Below are 25,573 nucleotides of genomic sequence, written 5' to 3' on the forward strand. Positions count from 1 at the left end.
TCCCAACAGCAGCCGTCTCAAAACTCCAACATGTGATGTGGCAGATCATTATTCTTAAACCTTGAAATCTTTTGGGAAACAATGTGGTCAGGGAAAACCTTTAGATCGTTGTAATGGCCTCTGCGTGCTCCTAAAATGTGTCGTGTTATTAGAGCAATGTGTCAACCTCCATATGTCTAAATGAGATTATGAATAGTATTATGTTTAAAATAATTTACTGTTTGTTGGGCCTAAGAACTATGTTTAGAGTTGAACAGACTGTACAAGTCAATAAAAATTTACAGTTGTCCGCATCCATATTAACTTTCAGTAATAATGTTGGTGTTATCTTGACCCACTAAACCCCCTCTAGCCATGCCCACAATTGCAATTGTAAGCATGGCTATATCACTCATAGCTACTATTCAAAGTGCATTATGAATACCCAGTCCATGTTATCATTCCCAATTTACATCAACTTGTGTGATACCCCAATTATCTAGACACAATCAAAAACTATCCCCTATGGTGGTCTAAATACCATTATTTGAGATTCTAACTCTTCTTTTTTTAACAATAAGCTTAATAAATAACATTGATCGTCAACAACCCTAGTCACAAGGAATCATTTTGTCGAAAGATGGGAGTTATACATTCATTACTACGGTGTGTGGTTGTCTACTACAAGTTTAAACTGTTCAATGTTTACCAATACAACAATCAACACAAAAACATTTATATGTCTTATTATTTCCAGTTTACAAACCCCTCATGTCCAATTCAGATCCAAAACAAAGCCACTTAGCAATAATTGAAATATTTATGTCTTGGAAATTGATGCCTTTTCCTTTGTTCCTTATGTCGTTCAAAATATGTATCGTTCTCCCCTTTTGTGAAACAATTAGGTCCCCAGAAAATAATTGCAAAATAACAAACCAGTGAATAGGATCAATAGAATAAATGCAAGTGAACCAGTTTTTTTCTTTTGTTTTTTATATACAAATTAAACGATGTCCTCCAAACAGGCAAATATAAAATATAAAAATAGAAACTTTATTTAAAAAATGAAAAAAAAAAAAAAAAAAAAAAATTCAATCCCAATACAAAAATAGAATTTTTTGAAAAATTCTAAAAAAAAAAAAAAAAGAAAAAAAAAAGAAAAATACAGTTAGCACAGGCATGGAACTAAACAACACTCCACTCTTTTTTTTTTTTTTTTGAACGATTATTCAAGTCCTTAAAAATAAAAATCTGTTCCATAAAGGTGTCCAAAGGAATGGAAAAATATCACATGAGGGTAATTCATCAAAAGAACAAAAAATAAAAATAAAAAATGAAAACATAAAAATTGTCTTATACTGGGGAAATTGTATTCATAGGCTTGGAATACTTGGAAAAGTATTCTGAAATTAAAGTAACTCATCTCTAGATTCTATCTAATTATCGTTGTATCTTTCGAGTATTATTGTTAACATTTAACATAAGCAATTTCCCCAGCATGATAAATTGCATTTGGCACGATGCCCGTGTTTGTTTACGTTCTCAAATTTAATTCCTCCCCTCTTATGTCATTTGTTAATTAGATTTCTACTGTGGTCTTTCTCTTAAAAAAATGGTTGCTAATTTCCCCTATAATTTCAAAGCAACAAAATTTACCTACGTTGGTCTTGTCTTTTCATCCCAGACCATGAAATTGGTGAAAATGTCTTTTTCCCCTTTTTTATTTTATTTTATTCATTTATTGATTTATTTTTTTTTCTCGCAAGGATAGCCCAATTCTATCCGCAGGTGACCCAAAAGATTATATTTTAATTAAATCTGGCATTTTCAAGTCCTTTAAAAAACTAAATCCACTTTTACATTGTCCCGTATATCAAAATTAACACATGTAGGAGATTCTCCCTCCGCATTCTTTCGGGAGTCAATAGTGGCTAGGGAAGGACTGTTTCATCTATTGTTTTACCAAAACAACCAGAGACTTGAGCTTGAGATGACCCACTTTTAAACTTTGCTCTCTCCTAAACTTTAACCCTTTAGGCAAGGCATCTCAAACTTAAATTAGCTTCTATAGACTCCAAATTAAACGGAACTACAAAATAACTCAAAAATCAGTTTTACGAAAGTGCAAAAGAAAAAGAAAATATATTAAATGAAATTATTTCCTTCAAACGTCGACAATAAAAAGAAAATATCCAAGTTAAAATAAAAATAAAAACTAATAAGACTTACAATTTATCTCATTCTGGGAACGTTATCTCCGATGTAAATTTGGTATCGTGATAAGTGTTATGAAAGAACAATTTGCCCAATTTTTTTTTTTTTTTTAACTGCAAAGATGTTCTAGTTACTTTAAGGGGTGTTATGAATGTCAATTAGCTCAAATATTTACAATTCTTATATTGCATTGTTACAGGTTTTATAATCGCCCCCTATTTGATAATTTGTCAATTAACTTTGGTCGTGGCCTGTGTCGACAAAGTTGGCCACTTATTTCCTACTATATTTTCATAACAGCAAAAATTAGGTTAATTATAATTGTCTTCTTATATCAAAACTAAAATCGATAAAGTTATACTGTTGTTCTTTGGATCACAGCTGAATTCACGACAGCAAATTCTATCAACATGTGATCCAAAAGTGACACCTTCCCCCTATTCATCATGCTCAAATCCCTTAAAAATTAAATTAAATTCCAAACTATTCGTTATATTAAGAGCGAGCCATGATATCAATTCCCCGTTATTAAATTTAAGGTGTTCTTTGCTTGTTCTGTTTGCATGACTGTTATTCTAATAATTGTAAGTTTGTGGTTGAACGCATCAATTTAATATTCTTTTGTTTCTCTACATTATTTTGTGAGTAAAAAACATCTGTTAGATAAAGCTTTTTTAATCTATAACTTTACCAAAGATCCAGGGACTTAAGCCTTCTCAGTTTCTTAACCTGCATTGAAAGGAAGTATCAGTTTTTCACCATGCTCTGAATTTTTTTTTTTTTTTTTTTTTTAAATCAAGCTATCATTTGTGTTATATTTTTTCACGAACCCATTTCAATCTTTGGTCCAGACTTACAAAACTATTGCTATTCTTTTTGGTACTGGGTTTCTGGCCGGAGCTGGAATTGTCGATACCGGGTGACCAAGCCGACGCCGACACGCCATTCCCGCCGAATAAAACCAGTTTCATTGTTTTTAAGCAATTTATTTGGCTTTTGTAATTTTAAAGCATACTATCATATTCAATCAAGCTCACGGGTTCATTTTCCGCCAATGCCGCCTCTTTTTCACTTTATTAGCTTTTCATCTTGAGTTCTATTTTAATATTCCTTTTTTTTTTTCATTAGTCTGTCAATTTGTTATCACCAATAGTAAAATGTGCTTGAATGTTGGTGTTTGAATGTTGCCAGCCCTCCCGCCCATCGGCCCGCACACCTCATTTTGAACACTGTGTTCCTTTTCTAATCAGATCTACTGATTTTTATTTATTTTTTTTTTACATGTTTTCCCTCTTTGTTTCTCAATTTTATCTTAAATAGTTAACAAAGAAGTACTGGAAAATTCCCCGCTTGGTTCTAACCTCCCCTTATAATTAATTTTGGCAAAACCCAGCGGATGCCGTTGAGGACCCCATGTTGCAAATAGGGGCCATCGCCGGCCCGCACTCCTTATTTTGAACACAGTGTTCTTTTCTAATCAGATTGCGCCACTTTAGGCGCCCTGCCAACGGCTGTCTCGCTGACCGTTAACAGGGGCGCTTCCTATTTTTCGGCTTTATTTCGAACAACATTAAGCAAAACAAAACGTCCACTTACTTTAACAAGAGACTACACGCCACCATAGCAACTTAACATTGACACAACAACAGTGGCAGTCCACCCTGGCTTCCCCATTTTAATTGTCACTTTTCTTGTCATGGTCAATTTTAGTGCATTTGTACAAACCATCCATCCCGGGTCCCTAACCTATATTTTCTGCTGGGCGAATCTACTCATGGCCATGATTTTGCTACCACAGCAAATTCTTTCGAGGCCCTCTCTGCTGCTGGGCGTCACTCCAACAGCGGCCTTAACCTATCGTGTTTTGTCGGTTGTACCTGGGGCCGTCCTGAGCCACAAAAGGTGGCCCAAGATGCCACAGTGTGCCCTCCCGACGGGTCTTTCACCTATCTTTTAAGGAGGGACCACTCCCTAGGGTTCCTCCACCCAGCTCACAATCCTCCGCCTCGTCAGACGCAAGGTGGGGAACCGCCACGTTCCAGTCCCGGTGAACTTGACCCGGCCTGACGCTGCCTCGCCAGTCAATTCACTTCCTTTGGACATGTATATGTCTAGCCATATTAATATATATGGGCATTCACATACACATATATGCATACACATACTGCGGGCAACAGCCCCCACGTCAGATCGGAAACCAACAGTCACAATGAGCTTGCAACTGCCGATCCCTCGCAATCCGACTAACACTCGGGGGGTACTCGCACACTAATCTACAATTCCATATACATGCCCATTCATATCCCATGCATATATATATTTTAGGGCTGTCAAACGATTAAAAATTTTAATCGAGTTAATTACAGCTTCCAATTAATTAATCGTATTTAATCGCATTATAAACCATCTATAAAATATGCCAGATTTTTCTGTAAATTACTGTTGGAATGGAAAGATAAGACAAGATGGATGTATACATTCACCATACGGTACATAAGTACTGTATTTATTTATTATAACAAGTCAACAAGATGGCATTGTTATTAACATTCTGTTAAAGCGATCCATGGCTAGAAAGACTTGCAGTTCTTAAAAGATAAATGTTAGTACAAGTTATTGAGCTTTTATATTTAAACCCCTCTGAATGCTTTCATTTTAATAAAATTTGTAAAATTCTGAATCGAAACACAAACTAGTAGCCCGCCATTGTTGTCCATAATCACACAAGGCTCATGGGTGCTGAAGCCCCTTAAATCAGTCACACCCAAGCGCCAGCAGAGGGCGACAAAACTCCCAACAAACACAAGTAACAAGGTGACATTGCACTGTGCTGTCATTTTAATCTGTTTGAGCGGGGCACGCGTGCCAATTGCGTCCAATATTTTAACGTTATTAACTGACAGCCCCAATATATTTATATATGTATGCATATATGCGCATTTATATATTACGTGTGTCCCACCAAATCAAATCGGGAAACAACAACAATCCAGTGATTGTGTCGCCCAGACGCCAAACAGCATGCGGGAGGGAAGGGAAGCGCTGTTTCCCAACCTGCGGTTGGGAAGCGCGGGGGGTGGGAGGGGCAACTCACAACCCCTTTTCAATTGTTGTCTCTCGCAATTTAATGCTTTTGGGTCTTCCCCTTGGTGGCCGGTTTTAGGCGGCTTAGGTTCGTGCGCGGATTGGGACGCCCGCTATCAACTTTGCTGTCCGGGCTGGTTGTACTTGTTTTAGGACAAAGCGGTTTGTCCTTGGAGTTTGCTGGGAGAGCTGATTGCAAGAGTTGGTGCATCAATGTTGTGATAAGACAGCATTGTGTATCTCTTCTATTTCTTCTCATTAAACTATGGTGTGCTATTTATTTTATATTAGTAGTGTAGTCCTACCGTAAATATGAAAATGATACTATCTCCTGATTAATTATGTGTTAGACTAATGCAAACAATTATATGGTGTGTGCGATGACGATATCTTTTCCCCTTCACTGTGCAGAAATGAACCAAACTTCACCCAATGGTGTATTGTGTCACATTGTAGTAGTTACATTTGGAAATTTGGTTCTACGACATTTGGTTTGAGCGCAATACTCAAACTGAGTTCAAAAAAGCCATTTTCACCTTTTGAAAGCCTGATCTATTCACTTCGGCCGAGAAATGTAATATTGATGATAACTCCCAAACCGCTGCGCAGAAGTGAACCAAACTTCGCCTAATGGTGTATTGTGTCACAATCTAGTAGTTACATTTGGAGATTTGGTTCTAAGACATTTGGTTTGAGCGCAATCCTCAAACTGAGTTCAAAAAGCCATCCTCACCTTTTGAGCGTGAGATCTATGACTTTCGAAAAGTCACTCTGTTCAGGTTAGCATGTCGGCTACCTGTCACGCCTCCTGGTTTGTTTACGCTCTCCGAAGCCGGGACAGGGAAATGACAAAAGCCGGAGCAAATCCGGTGACATAAAATGTAATTCAGGAGGTGCAAGAAGTCGACAGTTTTGACCATTACGGAGTAATTTTGCCATGTCCTACTGAATAAATGCATTTTTACCATTTCATATTCCATTTAGCACAAGACTTATTTGTCATGAGCATAGCATTTATTTAGCAATTGGGGAAAACTACTTGGACACAAAGCATATCCTGTAAAAACATTGGAGAGATTAATACAATGATATTTTGCTGCTCTCTTTGTCACATTTTCCTCGTTCTGAATAATTCCCCATCAATGGACCGAACTCTAAATCAGATGAAATCAAGACCCTGCCGACGTCATCCTCCATTTGGGGAAGCTAGAGCGTTATAATGGCAGGCAGGGGTTAAACAGCAGATTAAAAGACAAATTTCTCGTCATCTGGACTTTGCCAATTTGTTGTATATCAGGCTTACAAACTTGCCACCTTTCGGCGAAATTTCGCCGTTTTGAAATCAAAATGGGTCATTTTTCTGAATCACGTAGATCCGAGGAGAAAAAAATGTGTGTGTGTGTGGGGGGGGGCATGTCAACGAGCGAGTGAAACCGTTAACTTCAAAGCCGCAGTCCATGCTCAAAACTACACTCTAGTCCTATGACCTAGACTTATCAGCGCCACTCTCTTCTCGTGACAACAAATGATTGACATTAAAAGTGAGAGACGGGGGCACAGTTATCACCAATCAGCAATGAGGAGGCCGAACCCCTCTCCATCCCAGCTTCTCGCCCGGACCCGTTGGAAATTGTGGCAAGGTAAGGGATTAATGTCAATAATTGTTAACTTCTTAAAGCTAAAAGTTTGAGTGATGGCCTATAATAGTCTTCATAAATCATTCAATCGTGTCGTTCGATCAATTCCTGCGCTTGTAATGGTGTCTATAACACAAGTATTCGCTTGATTTCTTGATTACTGACTTCAGATTGTCCTCGATATTTCACCGCCTCGTAGAACGCAGTTACTCGAGGTAGCTCTAATTGCGGAGGGGCTAACTAGCGCCTTTCACACTGGGCTTTGCTAGTAAAGTTAGCGAACGTCAGTTGGGATCTGAATTGTCACCAGTTGGCGTTGTGACGAGTTATTTAAGGCCCCTTTGTAAAGCGCTTGTTAATGAAAAAAAAAAAAAAAAAATCATGAGCAATGAGGTAACTACAGTGATGAACTAGTGCCTTCCATACAAGTCATGTTCAGGGCTTTGTTAGTCAAGTTCTGAATGGCTACCAGTTATTTTTGACGAGTACAGTGCCTTGCAAAAGTATTCGGCCCCCTTGAACCTTGCAACCTTTCGCCACATTTCAGGCTTCAAACATAAAGATATAAATTTTTAATTTTTTGTCAAGAATCAACAACGTGGGACACAATCGTGAAGTGAAACAAAATTTATTGGATAATTTAAACTTTTTTAACAAATAAACAACTGAAAAGTGGGGCGTGCAATATTATTCGGCCCCCTTGCGTTAATACTTTGTAGCGCCACCTTTTGCTCCAATTACAGCTGCAAGTCACTTGGGGTATGTTTCTATCAGTTTTGTACATCGAGAGACTGACATTCTTGCCCATTCTTCCTTGCAAAACAGTTTGAGCTCAGTGAGGTTGGATGGAGAGTGTTTGTGAACAGCAGTCTTCAGCTCTTTCCACAGATTCTCGATTGGATTCAGGTCTGGACTTTGACTTGGCCATTCTAACACCTGGATACGTTTATTTTTTAACCATTCCATTGTAGATTTGGCTTTATGTTTTGGATCATTGTCCTGTTGGAAGATAAATCTCCGTCCCAGTCTCAGGTCTTGTGCAGATACCAACAGGTTTTCTTTCAGAATGTTCCTGTATTTGGCTGCATCCATCTTCCCGTCAATTTTAACCATCTTCCCTGTCTGTGCTGAAGAAACGCAGGCCCAAACCATGATGCTGCCACCACCATGTTTGACAGTGGGGATGGTGTGTTCAGGGTGATGAGCTGTGTTGCTTTTACGCCAAACATATCGTTTTGCATTGTGGCCAAAAAGTTCAATTTTGGTTTCATCTGACCAGAGCACCTTCTTCCACATGTTTGGTGTGCCTCCCAGTAGTGTTGTATCGGTCGCGAACGATTCGTTCTTTTTGAACGAATTGTTTGGGTGAACGAGACCGAACTAATCACCATCTGCACTGATTCGTTCTATGAAGTTGGTGGCGCTTGTTCGCTGCGTGGGAGGGCGTTGAGCAAGCGGCAGCGTCTTCTGACATCGCACACGACCAATCAGACGCCAGCCTCATCGCGGGCAGGGGAGGGAGCGGAAACAGAATCATGGCGTATGTCACTCATTTCCACGTGTGGCCAATAAGCAGCCAGCGTGCAGGCAGGGGGGAAAGACTGAGTTTTGTCACTTCCCGTTCAGTGATTCGGTCCTCCGGTTCCTGACCTAGCTTGCTGCTAACTTGACTTTCCAGTAATGACTATGCGGTGAACGAGTCATAAAATGAAAGGAAACGACTTTGTCACATATTTGTTAACGTGGAGCCTATCAAATGCTGCTCAAAAAGACAAAAACACCACACAAATCTAGCGAGCATGGTTTAGTGTTCTACTTTTCTCAACAGACTCGGGACTGTGCCTATGACGATATACTATCAAATTTACAGTAATTTAAAACACGCGTAGCTACGAGGCAAGCAAAACCTGAGCTGCGGTCGCGTGACGGCAGTGAAGCGGGCAGAGAACTGTCACTATATGGAGGCTTCATGGCAGCGATATGTACCTCATATGTGCACAGAAAAAAAATAATATTTAGTATGATCACCATAATACTGATTTGCAATGAAACTGTATATACATGTCAATTTTTTCCGAGTGTTTTTTCTTTTTTTTTTTCCGTGTCAGAGGGTGTCGGTTGGTTTGACAAATTATGTCAATCCGTCCATCATGTGCTACTCAAGCGCCCCAAAAACAAAGCGCGCGGACACGGGAGATGTCGCAATATGTCTACATTTTTCTTAACAGACTAATGAGAGTAGAAAGGCGAAATCATAAAGCAAACAATTATTTCTCGTCAGCATTTGACGATCTGAGATGCGGGGACGACAGGGGAGCTGACCGGATTATTTTATTTATTAATACCAGTGCAAAAATTCAAAACGATCATCTTAATAATAAAAAACAAAAATACAACAGAGCGAGAGGTTAATATGATGTGTTGGCCGTTCCATAATTAGAAATTAAACTTTCGATTTATTTTTATTTTCGTGACAGCAGGCATGCCGCGTTGGCTGTTAGCAGCAGCATTGTATATGTGAGCAAGATCATGCTAAAGAAAGTCCGTGCGCCCCCGACCCCAAACCCCGACTTCCCCCTCAAAAGGAAAATGTTTAACCGTGTCCTAATTCGAAATGCAAGCACGAGCCATGACTTTGAGCCCATAGAACTAGGACAGACGACGCGGAAGTTCTCCCTCGCTTTTGCAGCAGCGGGAGGGAGACGAGGCTGTCTCTGAGAGCAGAATGATATCGCCTGTCACTCATTTCTGAAACTACGACGAGTGGTCAATGTGCAAGAGAGGGAGGGACCAAGCAATGTCACTTCCCGTTCAGTTATACTGCGAAGCGGTCTTTGGTGATTCGTTCGGCAACGTCACTTCCCGTTCACTAACCGAACGATTCATTTGGGTGGGGAGGGAGATGAGGGGGGCGAACGATTCGTTGAACGATTCGTTTGAACGAATCGTTTTACTGAACGAACCGGAATGGATTCGTTTACTCAAGTGAACGACAGATCCCGTCACTACCTCCCAGGTGGCTTGTGGCAAACTTTAAACGAGACTTTTTATGGATATCTTTGAGAAATGGCTTTCTTCTTGCCACTCTTCAATAAAGGCCAGATTTGTGCAGTGTACGACTGATTGTTGTCCTATGGACAGACTCTCCCACCTCAGCTGTAGATCTCTGCAGTTCATCCAGAGTGATCATGGGCCTCTTGGCTGCATCTCTGATCAGTTTTCTCCTTGTTTGAGAAGAAAGTTTGGAAGGACGGCCGGGTCTTGGTAGATTTGCAGTGGTCTGATGCTCCTTCCATTTCAAAATGTTCCTGTATTTGGCTGCATCCATCTTCCCGTCAATTTTAACCATCTTCCCTGTCCCTGCTGAAGAAACGCAGGCCCAAACCATGATGCTGCCACCACCATGTTTAACAGTGGGGATGGTGTGTTCAGGGTGATGAGCTGTGTTGCTTTTACGCCAAACATATCGTTTTGCATTGTGGCCAAAAAGTTCAATTTTGGTTTCATCTGACCAGAGCACCTTCTTCCACATGTTTGGTGTGCCTCCCAGGTGGCTTGTGGCAAACTTTAAATGAGACTTTTTATGGATATCTTTGAGAAATGGCTTTCTTCTTGCCACTCTTCAATAAAGGCCAGATTTGTGCAGTGTACGACTGATTGTTGTCCTATGGACAGACTCTCCCACCTCAGCTGTAGATCTCTGCAGTTCATCCAGAGTGATCATGGGCCTCTTGGCTGCATCTCTGATCAGTTTTCTCCTTGTTTGAGAAGAAAGTTTGGAAGGACGGCCGGGTCTTGGTAGATTTGCAGTGGTCTGATGCTCCTTCCATTTCAATATGATGGCTTGCACAGTGCTCCTTGAGATGTTTAAAGCTTGGGAAATCTTTTTGTATCCAAATCCGGCTTTAAACTTCTCCACAACAGTATCTCGGACCTGCCTGGTGTGTTCCTTGGTTTTCATAATGCTCTCTGCACTTTAAACAGAACCCTGAGACTATCACAGAGCAGGTGCATTTATACGGAGACTTGGACGTACGTGGATTCTATTTATCATCATCGGTCATTTAGGACAACATTGGATCATTCAGAGATCCTCACTGAACTTCTGGAGTGAGTTTGCTGCACTGAAAGTAAAGGGGCCGAATAATATTGCACGCCCCACTTTTCAGTTTTTTATTTGTTAAAAAAGTTTAAATTATCCAATAAATGTTGTTCCACTTCACGATTGTGTCCCACTTGTTGATTCTTGACAAAAAAATTAAATTTCATATCTTTATGTTTGAAGCCTGAAATGTGGCGAAAGGTTGCAAGATTCAAGGGGGCCGAATACTTTTGCAAGGCACTGTAATTTAAGGCCCCTCTATACTCTCCGATAATTACAGAAAGGGAAGAGTTTTGCCTTGTTGTGGGGGTCGTTTCATTTGTTTAGCCATCGAGAGTTTATCAAACCGGAGAGGTCTGCTACAGGTCGCATTTGAGAGTACCCCCATTCCCGCGCTGTTCGTACAATCACCTCCTTCCGACAGGCTGTGATGTCCACCAAGAAATCCTGAAGTTCAGTGTTGATCTGGCGTTGCCTGTCTTCAAGGAGGGATATTGCTTCGTGGAGTGGTGGGACCATGTCTTTCAAAAGGAGAAATATCAGGCCCTCACTGCACTGGTGAAAAGTGCTCTGTCCATCTTCCATGGCCCCAGGGTGGAGTCAGCCTTCAGTCAAATGAATGAAGTGATTGATAGCAAAAGTGGCAATATGAACATTTCGACCTGCAATGCCATTCAAACTGTAAAATACAACCACCTGGCTAGAGGGAAATCTGTTGTGTAATTGTTCAGAAGGGAGAATGTGCATTATGGAGAGGTGGACGTGTTTTGTGCAAAAACATCCGGACAGCTGGAACAACCGACAAATGCCAGCGACAACAGCGTTTGAAAAAGGCTGAATGTGGAGGGCTGCAAAGTGCGACAGGAAGTAAAGCCGAGATGGCTGACAAGGAGAAGCAGGCCAGGCTGAGGCACGCAGCTAAGCACAGGAAGAGGGCCTGTGAGATTTTAGTGCAGGCCTAAAAGAAAAATGAACTTTGTTCTCAATACTGTTAATGCCTATGATATTGTTTTTTTGTCTACAGTTGTCCAATAAAGAATTGTATATGTTAAATTATTATGTACTGTGTTTAATTCGAGATGTCTCTGGTTGAACTATGAAATGCACTTTTCCGTGCATGCCGTGTGTTCATGTTACTTTGTCACCATTTTTACCCCTAACCAGTTTGCATCCCTGTATATAGTCGAATCGTCTCAAAATACAATTGTAATTCACATAATAATGATATTTAAGACTTTTTAGCCTGTCACAGGCACTTTAATGACATTCTTTATGAATGATTTTCGAAATTTGGGATCCGCTGTTTCAAAGATTAAATGTGAAAAGTTTAGTTTGAATGGGGGAGTAATATATAAATAATGCACTAGAACTAGAGAGTTCAATCAGGTGAGGTCAGGCAATAGGGTGGTTATACATCATACAACGATTGGACAAAGCAAGGAACCAAAAGTGATAATCCTCAACAGGATTTGAGGAAGCAAATCGTTACAATCGTCATGCGTGCAAAATCTGATGAGGCCAGCATGGATGACAGGCAAAACATTCACTGGTCACTGCTTCTCACACCAACACACACATGTCTCTTCACCCTATCCTTCCGAGCGAATCTTTGACCACAGACTGAGCAGGAAAAAGGTTTTTCGCCATTGTGGATTCTTTCGTGACTTTGCAACTGTTGCTTCTGAGCGAATCTTTGACCACAAACTGAGCAGGAAAAAGATTTTTCGCCAGTGTGAATTTTTCCGTGTTGTTTTAAGTTGCTCTTGTGACTGAATGTTTGACCACAAACTGAGCAGGAAAAAGGTTTTTCGCCAGTGTGGGTTCTTTCGTGACTTTTTAGGTTTTGCTTTTGAGCGAATCTTTGATCACAAATTGGACAGGAAAACGGTTTTTCGCCAGTGTGGGTTCTTGCGTGACTTTTTAGGTTTTGCTTTTGAGCGAATTTTTTATCACAAACTGAGCAGTAAAAAGGTTTTTCGCCAGTGTGGGTTCTTGCGTGTGTTTTCCAGGGTTCCTTTTGAGCGAATCCTTGACCACAAACTGAGCAAGAAAAAGGTTTTTCGCCAGTGTGGGTTCTTGTGTGTTGTTTTAAGGTGCTGTTGTGACTGAATCTTTGACCACAAACTGAGCAGGAAAAAGGTTTTTCGCCAGTGTGGGTTCTTTTGTGACTTTTTAAATTTTGCTTTTGAGCAAATCTTTTATCACAAACTGGGCAGGAAAAAGGTTTTTCGCCAGTGTGGGTTCTTGTGTGACTTTTTAAGTTTTGCTTTTGAGTGAATCTTTGATCACAAACTGAGCAGGAAAAAGGTTTTTCGCCAGTGTGGGCTCTTGTGTGGTTTTCCAAGTGTTGCTTCTGAGCAAATCTTTGACCACAAACTGCGCAGAAAAAAGGTTTTTCGCCAGTGTGGGTTCTTTCGTGACTATGTAAATGTTGCTTCCGAGTACATCGTTGACCACAAACTGAGCAGGAATAAGGCTTTTCACCACTGTGGGTTCTTGTGTGTTTTGTTAAGTCTCCCGTCTGAGCAAATGTTTTTCCACAAACTGAGCAGGAAAAAGGTTTTTCACCAGTGTGGTTAGTTGTGTGTCTTTCTAAGTTTTGCTTTTGTGCGAATCTTCGGCCACAAACTGCGCAGAAAAAAGGTTTTTCGCCAGTGTGGGCTCTTGTGTGTTTTTCTAAGTGTTGCTTACGGGTGAATCTTTGATCGCAAACTGAGCAGGAAAAAGGTTTTTCACCAGTGTGGCTCCTCATATGCCTACGACAAGTATACTTATTAGCAAAGGTTTTCCCACACTGAGGGCATTTGCGGAGTTTGTCGTCACGGTGAGATTCCTTATGACTATCATCATTGTAAGGCGAGGGTGCCGTGGCACCATTTCTGTCTGATGGAGCGATGAAAATGTCTGCTTGCAATTCTTCTGTTGAGCTGGTGCTGCTACTGCAGCGGCTTGGAGGCTGTGCCACTCTGCCAGCCTCACTCGAACAGTCTTCAATCTTCAAGGGCCCACCAAGTGAACTGGTGATGTGCTCCTCCTCTTTAACGCATGGCTGCTCTTCCTCCTCCTTTTTGATTGGAAGTTGCTTCTGTTGACAGGGCTCCCCCTCCTCCTCCTCTTTGATTTGGGGGAGCTCAACATCCTCTTTAACGGCAGGAAATTCTGGCTCCTGCCACTCAGCACCAAGACATTTTCCGAAAGCTGCAAGACAAGAAAACCATTGAAATATTTTACGGACTACCACCACGTGTGAAACGAGTACAGTGATCCCTTGCGGTTTCATGGATTCAGTGCATGGTGTTGTTTTAAAATGTATTAGTCAAAAAAAAGAGTGGGGGGAAAAAAATATGCGTTTTCATTTTGAGGCACAAGAGATATTGTTTCGTATTGAGATGCGTCTGAAAATCCGGCGCCGAAAACTATCGGCAAAAATATCTCAAAATGCAATGACGGTCGAAAGGTTTTGAAGACATATTGTGTAAAAAACCGTAGTCCTCTTGTAATGACATTATAAAACAGCGTATTGAAAGCATCACTGAAGCAAAAAGATTCTTATTCGTATTTAAACATTCGTGTTCGTATATAAGAAAAATTGTCCTCATATTTACCCATTAGTGTTCGTATAAAGGCATTTGTATCTTTAACCACCTAATTCTGATGTCGGATTTATTTTTGCGTGTGCGTGAATACAACTCTCTTTTCGACGACTACCAATCTTGTCTGCGGACTCGTTCTAGTTTACGGCTACGAATCAAAAGCGTTGAAATGACGTCACGTCGGTCACGGGGAAAACCTATCGATCCTCTAACGGCACATGCGCCGAAAAAACAAAACAGGCCGATCGCAGTATTGTGCGCTGCGCTAACCTGTCAGTTGGGAGCAATGAATGTGGTAAAGTCCATAACCTGTTTGTCAAATATTTATTGGTTGAATATAAGCATTTGATTGCGACTAAATGTTTTCGATTGTCACTGCACTATGCCTGTGTATGTCAGTGTACTTGTGAGTGTGTTTAGAAAATATTTCTAAATGATTAGACTCACAACCCAATTACTGTAATTTTCAGACTATAAGGTGCACCTGACGAGAACCCGCCATACACCAAATTTGACATAAAAACTGCATTTGTTCATAGATAAGCTGCACTGGACTTTAAGCTACAGCTGTCCTCACTGTATTATGGGGTATTTACACCAAAAGATATTAACCGGTAACACTTTATTTGACAGCGGCATCATGAGACCAAATGAACCACCATGAAGTTTTGAACAAGTTGGCTGCAATGCTTCCAGAAGATTCATATGGCCATCACTGCTCCCTTGAGGGACACAGTCAACCTCTGCTGCCACCTGCTGTCAACGCTGTCGTCCTCCAACATGCCTCCTTGCATGCACTGCAGCGCTACAGATGTAAATGACGATACAAATTCCTATTTTTTTTCTTCAGTTACTGTTCCAATTGTTTCATTAATGGCGTACCGCACGCATGCAATTTTTAGACTGTGACGTCGCATCGTAAAGCGGCAGTAAAGCTTAAAGCAGTAATGTGAAGTAATTTCTTCACATGCTAAATAGGGTCACAAGTAAAGTAATTAAACATTGTCCAACAAATAAAGCATGAAAAAATCATTTATATGTTGTGTATTTGACAAAATAATCGTGTTTCCGAAGTTCGAGCCTGAAAGGGGACGAACCCGGAAGTGATACGTCACACCGGGAACGCGATGGCACCTCCATACATACGGCCGCCATAAGCCCTTCAAACAATGATTCAAACAGCGATAAAAGCGATAGATCGAGCGCAAGGGAGGAGATCCAAGTCTTTGAAGAGTTGGAGGAAGAAGAGCTTGGAATTTTATGTTGGACCTAACATGTATTTTAGCCAGACGCTAATCAGGATGCAAACAATGTGCCTAGACTACCTGACATGGAATGGATACAAGACCCATCGAGATTACAACATTGGTAAGATATAGACCCTACCCACCGACGTCACAAAACCACGTGCTCGCTGTATGGTTCCGCCCACTTGTCCGTCATTTTGTCTCTGTATTAGCATTGGTTTCAATTGATCGAGGAATTTAAAATGCATTTAATGGAAGACCCGGTGCTTTCTGATGCCGTAAACTCACTGGATGTGTTGCATAAAAGGCGTTATGTGGAAAAGCTTCGTTCTATACTTTCGCCAGATCCATATTTGATGCCCAAATCGATGTTTTTCGACCCACTGTCTTCGCCCTGTCTGCCTGACATCTGCTATGCTGATATTTACAATTATCTTGTCCACACAAAATCAGCCTATTCTCACGAAAATTTGAAAACTTCAAGAGCTTGGAGGCTTATAAATACTTCGTTGCTGGTTGGGTGAAACAGGTCCTCGTCCACGAAAATTCGGCAGGAATCTATCTTGTGCTTGGAAAGGTGAGTTACGAAATTTTCAATTCAAAATCTTTTGTTATTGCTAAAATCCACTGTCAAGTCTTATGTATTTCATGTCGTTTGTCAATGGAGTTAAGGCTTTTAATGTTTATATGGTTTAGCGATAGCACTCTCACTACATACATACGTGTATGTTGTCGGCGATTAGCCTAGCAATGATCTTAATTGTGGTTATTTGTCAGCCCAAAACCCTCTAAGTATATCTTAAATGCATCTTACCGGATATAAAATGACTACTACATAGTCTGTGGTGATTTTTTGGTGCCCAGTTTTCACGTCCATTTCGCTCTCCTCTTTGGATCCCTCGGAATACGGTAAAACTTCAAGTCTCTCCTTCCATCTTCTCTGTTAGTGCAACCAACAGCCACACACGCCTTCACCATTTTGATTATTAATGTTAAGGAGCAGAAAAACACCCCGTACATAGGAGGAATGTACGTAGCCGTAACAGGTTAACACTATGTTTTGACGGACAATTGGGCGGTACCATTCAGGAGAGCGGAGTTGTGACGTCACGTGGGTAGGGTCTATAGGCTGTTATTATTTTCATGATTTGAAGATGCAGGCATTTGCACATAATTTTATGTTTTTGTCTATCTGATGACATTGTTAAAAAAATAACAATCAGACTTCATGTTCATTTTGGCAGATCCGGCAGCTCTCGTGCATATAAAATAATAATATAAAAACGTTGGGGGGGGAGAAGGAGATGAGTCGTTGTTATATCTTGACCGATTTACTCAATGTCGTGCCAAGTGACTCTGAACAACAACTTTTCTCTCTTTTAGTCAAGGAGTAAGGCACAAACAATAACACATTTAAATGACATGCGTACCCTCGACTGGTGAACTCCCATATTACAACTAACACAATAATATCCACTATATCACAGTCGTCGATAGCTTTCTCCACTTTATTGTGGCAACAATAAGATAACAAAGTGGCGTCTAATGGCGTGAGGAAATGTAGTTTTTTCACACAAGCGAACAGATTACAAAGCACCACTTCAGTGTTGTCCCGAGACTACATTTCCCATGATTCACTGCGTGACCTGCGCGCTCGCTGATTCGCTGTGAGATTGACTCAATGCCAACACTCTTAATTGTCACCTGTCAGCGGCTCTCGCGAAACAAACTAGAAGGCTATCAAGCGATCGTGAAAGAAACGCCGAACCGTACAAATGCAATGCAATGCTAGAAGCATGAAGGTGGAAATACATAATAATAATAAATGTGCACAAACTCACCGGCGGTGTGTGTCTCTTACTGCAACGTGACCGTGAATTACCGCGACACCGACCCGCTTATGTGCACATCCACATCCCTTTACCGATTGAAAGTGGATTAACCCTTTCGGACAAGATCGTAGATGATGCACAATTTAAACACGCTTAACCTAGCGAACGCAACAACAACTATGATCGGGGATTGCCAAGAGTTAACTTTCGGCTAATGTAGCTAGCTTATACTGTTCATTCCACAACAGTTGGCAGCTCTGCTTTGACAAAGTCATCAGTCATCTATCCAAAAATCACACTTACTTTTTGGCAAATCCTTGATCATAAGCAGACCGGTTAAGGAAGCAGGCATCTTCGAAGTGTTTGCAGCAGAGAACACTACTCGATGATGGCGTGAAATTCATTCGCTTCGTGCGAACGAAAGATGTCCATTTACGTGCCCTGCTATCCTTTGGCCACCATACAACTTTTCGTTTGAGTGAGAACAAAATATCGCCACGCACCGCCCTGGCATCTTACCGAGAAGCAATGCAACAAGCAATACTGTTCTATGGCGGACTTCCCTCGCACTTCCCGGTGTGACGTAATTTCCGAAGATTGCCGAAGAAAAGCATTTTCCTTGTCAAGAGCGTTGCTATGGTTTAAACAAAGAATTTGGAAGGGTTGCGTTAAAAAAAAAAAAAAATGAAAATATGCTTATAACTGTTTAGCCATTGATATTATTCAAAAACATGGTTGGCCAACCTTACTTCACATTACAGCTTTAAGTGGGACATTATAGACCCGCCCTCGCATAGAAACAATGTTAATTCTGCTACTTTTCTCCAGTAATCTTTCATAAACGAACATGCCGATCACACATTGCTTTTTTGGAAGTCGTGGAAACGACTCTAGACATTACGACATACGAAGGATGTTTTCTTCATACGTTTCCTGAAACCAAAAACTCTGAGGAAAAAATGTGAAGAATGAATCAACTTGCGCGGACTTTTCATGCCAGCTCGGTGAATCCATTCACATTTCATATGCAGTAAACATTTTGTTGGTTGGCGTGGTCTTTCAGAGGACAAAGACGTAAGCCATTTTTATATTTTAAATATTTTTTAACGTGACGTTGTGCCGTGCTGCTTCTGCCTGACAATGAATGACCTGAAAAGAATTAAAATGGTATCTGACTGCCTCCGATACCTTTTCTGTTGTAAAAACAAACAAAAAAACTTAAGGGGGAAGTGTAAATAATTTATAGAATTAAGATTTGTTATCAATGAAAAAAATAAAAGTGTTCGTTGGCTGTCACTGAGTAGCATTTGCGATCGCTACACAAAGCAATATAAATTACCCCCAAGAACGGTCAAAGACGTAGGATAACCACAGGATATAATACATAAGAAAGACAGGGCTCGTGGTAAAGGATAGCTTGTTGAAACAGGAGAATGTCATTGTCAGTCGCGTAAGAAAAAGGTGTCGATAAAAAAGCTAAGGCTATGCAAAGGTCAGCTCGTTTTTTTCGTCTTTTTCAGCCCTCGACACTCAAGCCAACTGTTTAACTGAACATTTTATGTTCTTGCACATCTTTGCAAGTGTATTTGGCACCAGGGACATCATTTTCAGACAGAATTGGTAGGTTTAGCTCTGTAAACATCTCCTTCGTACACGATTTCCATTCATTTCCTATTGAGGACAAACGGTGGCGTTCTCCCTTAGCAACAGTAGCTAACGTCATGAATATTAATGAACGGAAGTGACGTGTTGCTTGCGGTACGCCATTGCTAGTTATGGTATTTGGTAACACTTTATTTGACAGTGGTGCCATAGGACTGTAATAAGACCATCATAATTATGACATGACGCTACCATGAGCATTAATCAATGTTTAAGACATAATTTTGTGTCATCCGCCAAATTATTGCACTTTTGAATGGATGTAAAGAATCAGAGCTGGACATAACTGAAGTTCGTGACAGAATTTTCCATCTACGGTGGATGAAGGGTTAAACAGGCATGAAAATCACTCACCTTTCGACGAAATTTGCCGTTTTGAAGTCTAAAGAAGTGACCTACGTGAATTGTGTAGATCAGGAGAAAATTTTCATGGGGGTGGTCGAGGGGGTTCGTAATTCCATCTAACTAACGACATGTTTTATTGTAGTTGCTAAGACTGTCGTGATACGCAATGAGTCCATTTGTCGCAAGGTAAATAAAAATGAGGGCGATAATTTTCACAGCTGCGTTTTATCACCGCGTGCGTGCATGCATATATTTGTGCATGCGTGTAGAGAACATGAGACTCCAGTTCATTTTACAGATGCTAATTGGTAATCAACACGCCGTAGAATTACAGTTGAGACATACAAAATAAGGAAACACATGTATATTAAACACTGTAAACGTTAGCATTGCTACATAGAGACTAATGGGGAAAAAAAGACAACCTAATTTAGCCTGCTATAAAACATTGGCAGTCTTGTCCAAAACGCAAACTTGCGGTTAAAAGGTGACACTTCAAATATTAAAAATCGCTAGTTAACAGCATTTGCAAACGAAAAAATGAAAAGAAAAAAAAATTTGGATGACATCATAAGCAATGACGATAAGTGCTTTTTTGCGGAGTGTGAAGCTGTTAGTGGTTTAGCGAACGTACCTCCGGTGAACATATCAAAATAAAAGCACCCCACGTTCGTATAAATAATGATTTCTGAAGTTAATCCCCCATACTTCAGAATTAATACTCTAATATGTAAATACTATAATCAAAAATCAGATTCTACACTAAGAATAGCTTTAAAATGACACCCTTTTTGAAAAATATGATTGGCAATGAATATAGTACTATACTATAATAATGCTAGATTTTTTTTTTTTTTTTTTTAATAATGTTGGAAAGGCAAAGTCAGTGTTCTGAATCAGTTTACATTGCATTCTTTTGCACTAGTAAATGCTATCAACATTTAACCTCATTGTTTATGTGTGATTAATTATTGTTATTTACATGTTTATTTGTACTTTAATAACGAATTTAAGTGTTTTTGTGAATTAATAAGCGTCAACAAAAATGTCATTGCTAAATTAGTTAAAAGTCGACTAATCGTAAAAATAGTCGGCTGACTAATCGGGAGAAAATTAGTCGTTTGGGACAGCCCTACTGGAACATATTTCCTCCACACACTTCTCACCTTTTTAACCCCTAACCCATTTTCATGCCTGGTTAAAAAATATATGCGGGGAATGTGGAGAACAAGAGAGCAGAGCCGGAAGGGGAGGAGGGAAGGGGGTTGTGACGCCGCTGCAAACGCGATGCTAGTTGGCTCGGACCTTGGAGCGTTAGTAAAGCAAAAAGCATTTAGCGTGGCGAGGGTCATCTTAAACTCTAGGGAAACTTTTTTTTTTTTAACATACAGTTTGCGGCGTTCAGGTGGGTAAAATTAATTGAAAATAATGGACTGCTTTTCTGTTGAGTATGCATGGTCATCCCCAAGTGGGCGTCATTGTGCAGGCATGAAAATGTGTCAGGGGTTAAAAAGGTGAGACGGGTGTGGTGGAAATATGTTCCAGGGTTCTGCCAAAATGTCCTACATCGGCGAAACGTCCTACGATGAGGTGAATTTGACAATTTGAATTTTTTACAAAAGGCTTAATATTCAAGTTAGCGGGAGTTTAATTAGTTGAAGGAGTTGATTTCATTGACTCGCGCTAGCTTAGCCACTCCGGAGCCCTGAAACTAACAAATAACTGGCAAACTGCACAGAATTTGTTCAAATCAACTCCAACAACTAATTAAACCCTGGCTAACTCAAAGATTAAGCCTAATGTCAAAAATTCTGAACTTCCTCTTTAAAATAAAGACCATTAAATATAGCCATTAAAATGTTGTCTATAAAAGTTTTCAAGCAAAAAAACAAACAACAAAAATGAACGAAATGAACAACAATCCTTCAAAGTATTTCATAATGGGTCCAAATTATTTTTCGAACAGATCATGAGAGTAGAGCACCTTAGAGTTTGCTTTGCTTAGCCAAAACTACAGCTGAGGAGGCAAGATGGATATTTAGAATTTCTTAAACCTAAGCTTTCAAAATCTTCAACAACAACTGAGCTTGAACCGAGGATTGAGCACGAGAAGTATCAAAAAGTACTAGCTGTCTCGTTACCTGTTGTGCTGTAATTCCAAATGGTGCTTGAATTGGATGCTTTTAGCGGTCAAAAGTCTTTTTGAGCCAGTGCAAAGTTCGCAAAGCACAGAGATATTTTTGTCATCTTTACTGGACAAAAATGTGAAGTAATGGCTGTGTTTCCGGTGAGCAAATGCAGCCGTTTGTAGTATATCTCCTGCCTCTTTCATTGCATCCTGGCGAGGTAGCAAGGCTATGTTGTTTTGGCCGCAAACTCCCAGCGCTCACGGCTCACGCAGCATAGTAATACACGTGACCTGTTTTTTTCCATCTCCGATTAGAAAATGTGACATGTGATGTGACTTCACCCCCATGACGACAATATTCTTCATTCTACATACATTATGAGGCAATAACAAAATAGTAACGCACAGGCATCAAGGAAAGTAACTTACAGTAAATCAGATTACCGATTTAGAAAAACGAACAGATTGCTCTTTACTGAAAGAAAGTAATCAGATTACAGGTACGCAACTACGCATTACTCAGTAACGCATTACTGACAACACTGCTTTTATATTATCGTTAAATACACAAGCTTGATGCTAACTTAACGGGATCTATTTTTTCACCGGAGATTTGGCTAGCTCTGGCAGTGTTCGACGCAAGCTGCAATGAACGGCAGTAACTTTGTTATGCCGCAAAATATGAAAACGATTGAAACCATTACTCACCAAATTCAATATGCTGGCAAATGCATTCATCTTAAAAAACATTAGGAGTGAGACCTCGCCTCTTCCAGCGAACGTGAATTTGTGCTTAGGGCATGATCATCTGTCGTAATTAGCGATCTTTGACGCTCTCTTTTTTCCCCCCCCTGCATTCAAACTTGTTTCCCACTCAGCGGCTGTGATTACCCTCGACGAAGTTGCTCTAGACTCCTAGCCAAGACTAGGCTAACGTTCGTCTTTGTGAGTTTTTAGTTAGTTTGTATATTGAATTGGAAAGGAAAGAGTGTGTTTTTTTTTTTTTTGGGCGAACTTTTTCATGAAGCTAACCTGTTGAAGCTACTCACATGTGGGAAAAATACGATTGTACGTTTTAAATGTATTCATTTTAGTCAACACGATTTGAGAGCTCAATAAGTTGAAGAAAAGTACGCCTTGTGTTTGGAGTTTTTGTTTTTGGGTTCGCTGGAATAGCGTCACTGACACACGCAGCACCAAACAGGGAAAGGGTAAGCGCTGCCGCGCCAAGCCACTTCTAGCTGCATTTTTGACACATGAAAAGTAGCAATTACTTACTACTATATGACGGAAAATTTTAGTGGTTTTGTAACCGCGACGTTTTCATAACATGGTAAATCGTGAAAGTAACCGGCACATGCCTACACCTGACCCCCTCCCCATCCCCCCTAAAAAATTTCTCATCGGATCTACACGATTCACGTAGGTCATCATTTTTTACTTCAAAACGGCGAAATTCGCCGAAAGGTGAGATATTTTCATGCCTGCTTGTGGATACATAATAATTTCGTTTTTTATTACCAAAAGTAGCGACTATAGTCCATTACTGCACCAAACTTACTTTCTATTATAACATATTATGTATATATACATGTTGTAGTATACTATAATATTAATGCTATATATTTTTAATATTTAGTTGTTGTTTTTTTTTAAAGAAGTGTTTTGAATCATGTTGGAAAGGTGAAGTCACAGTGTTCTCAATCTTTTGACATTCCTTGATATTCAGTTAACTAATATTAATAGTAGTAGTGGTATGTGTTTGACATCAAATCAATTTCACCATATATTGTTTAAGTCCAGTTTTATATTACCAAGGGTTTTTGTTTTAATGTTGAGCAACTTGAGCTGTGGCTACCGTAATTTCTGGACTATTGGGTGCCCCTGATTACAAGCCTCACCCAGTACAATTTTAAAGGAAAAACCATTTTGTACATACATAAGCCTCTCCGGCCTATAAGCCACGTGTGTCCACTTAGCAACAAGAGACATTGACAAAGAAATACAGTTTTCAAACTTTTAATAACACACCTTAACTTTTCGTTCCAAACAGCGCCGGCATACACGGCAGTTATATAGCAGCGGCACGGAAGATACACAGCATCAGCATGGTGGTGCAGCACTAATTGTGCTGGTTAATAAAAACATAAAAGTCTTTGTTAGCAATCTTCATCTTCCTCCTGTGCATTCAAACCATGGAAGTCTTCACCCTCAGTGTCAGATATGAAGACACTCAGATGCACTTCGCCACGTACCTACTCAGTCTCTCCTTCGCCGTCGCCTTCAATGTCTCCCATAATGAGGCATATTCACTCCCAGCCTGTGCCGTCTTCCTCGCCTCGTCACGCAGCAGACTGGCCCCTAAAAACCCGTTGGACTCTTCATGCTGGCAGGCTCCCCCGGCAAACCTGTGCAAAAGCTGCTCTTCGCATGCGGCGAGTCTTGGCAAACGATCTCTCGCCGCTCGTCATCAAAGCGTCCCATACAACTCGGAGCCAATTTAATTTCTTCTAGCATTTTCCATGATGCAGGTCTGCCAGTTCTACTCATGCACAAAGACAAGGGTCCGCCACCTCTATTCATGCACAACGCACAAAGTTAAACTACCGGAAATAGTGCAAACTAGCGTCTTCCTCGACACATATATTCCACGTGTCTCACTCCCACATTCCATGCCAGAGCGCCCCTGGCGGCCGTCAGAAAAATACACAAATTGGCCGAATCGTTGCACACGCCGCAGGACCCAAAATGAGGGTAAAAAGTAGCGGCTTGTAGTCCGGAAATAACGGTACTTCTTCTATTTATTTCAATTTTATTTAAAATATTTCAGTGATTTATTTTTTGTAATTTATTTATTTTAACCTTATATTCATGTTGATGTTCCAATTTGAAAAAAATGCTGTGAAAAATAGAATAATCCTGTTCAATGAAAAAAACTTTTTTTTCTTAAACATCTCAAAATAAGACATTTTAGAGCTATAATTGCAATAACTGGATACCATAAACCGTGGTATTTTTAATTAATTATTTTCATAGACTTCGCTATCAGTTGACAGGACACGGGCCGATTTGTAGGAGGCCTATTTTCAAGAACTTAAAATTGAAATATTTTTAAAGTATATACAAGTCTAGCAAATCTTAAAAATGGCTATAAAATTCTCATATTCTATGCTAGATGCACCAAAATCACCAACTGCAGAGACAATCACCTATGTTTTCAGAATCAATAGTGTAAAAGGCCAATATTAATTAAGTGCATTTTTTATTTTATTTGTGAACCATCTTTGCGATTTTGTAAATTGTTAATAAATTGTTTGGACCAATGCTGCGCATATTTAAACGACGTAACATCCGGTTGTCAATCAGCAGACAGCCGCGTCTTGTCAACGCAGGAGCCGCTGATGTCAGCTCAATTTGTCTTGGAGCGGCACTTCCGTGTTCGGGTTGATTTGCACGCCTCGGAGAGCGCAGCGAGTTTCACGGTGTCGTAAGGACGTTTGGAAAATAAAGAAACCTTGCACATCAGTCGATCTCACGTCGTCATTCCGAGGGGCTGCTACAGTGAAACTCGACGCTACGCCGGAGCTCCTGACACGCCACATGCCACTGCCATCGGAGTTCATCAGCCTGTCACTGATCCACGTGTATTCAGGCAAGATCGGACATTGACAGCGATCACGTAGCGGAGCTTACCGGTGCAGTGAGAAACCACGAGTCACCAAAACGAAACTAACCATTCACCCCACTGTC

The 25,573-nt window shown here is 40.4% G+C and overlaps 1 protein-coding gene across 4 annotated transcripts in view; it reads right to left on the minus strand.

Annotated features, from left to right (window-relative positions):
* Positions 1-9,521: 9,521 nt before the first annotated feature.
* The window catches only part of LOC130906455 (gastrula zinc finger protein XlCGF57.1-like), a 42,388-nt gene continuing 26,336 nt past the window's right edge, over positions 9,522-25,573 (minus strand). For all 4 annotated transcript variants that reach the window (XM_057820819.1, XM_057820820.1, XM_057820821.1 and 1 more), the window contains exon 3: positions 9,522-14,214. In XM_057820819.1, coding sequence (XP_057676802.1) covers positions 12,560-14,214 — 1,655 coding nt within the window. In that variant the 3' untranslated portion in view covers positions 9,522-12,559. The remainder of the gene's footprint in view (positions 14,215-25,573) is intronic.

The sequence above is a fragment of the Corythoichthys intestinalis genome, chromosome 18, assembly GCF_030265065.1.
Source record: "Corythoichthys intestinalis isolate RoL2023-P3 chromosome 18, ASM3026506v1, whole genome shotgun sequence".
In the NCBI taxonomy this organism is placed as follows: domain Eukaryota; kingdom Metazoa; phylum Chordata; class Actinopteri; order Syngnathiformes; family Syngnathidae; genus Corythoichthys; species Corythoichthys intestinalis.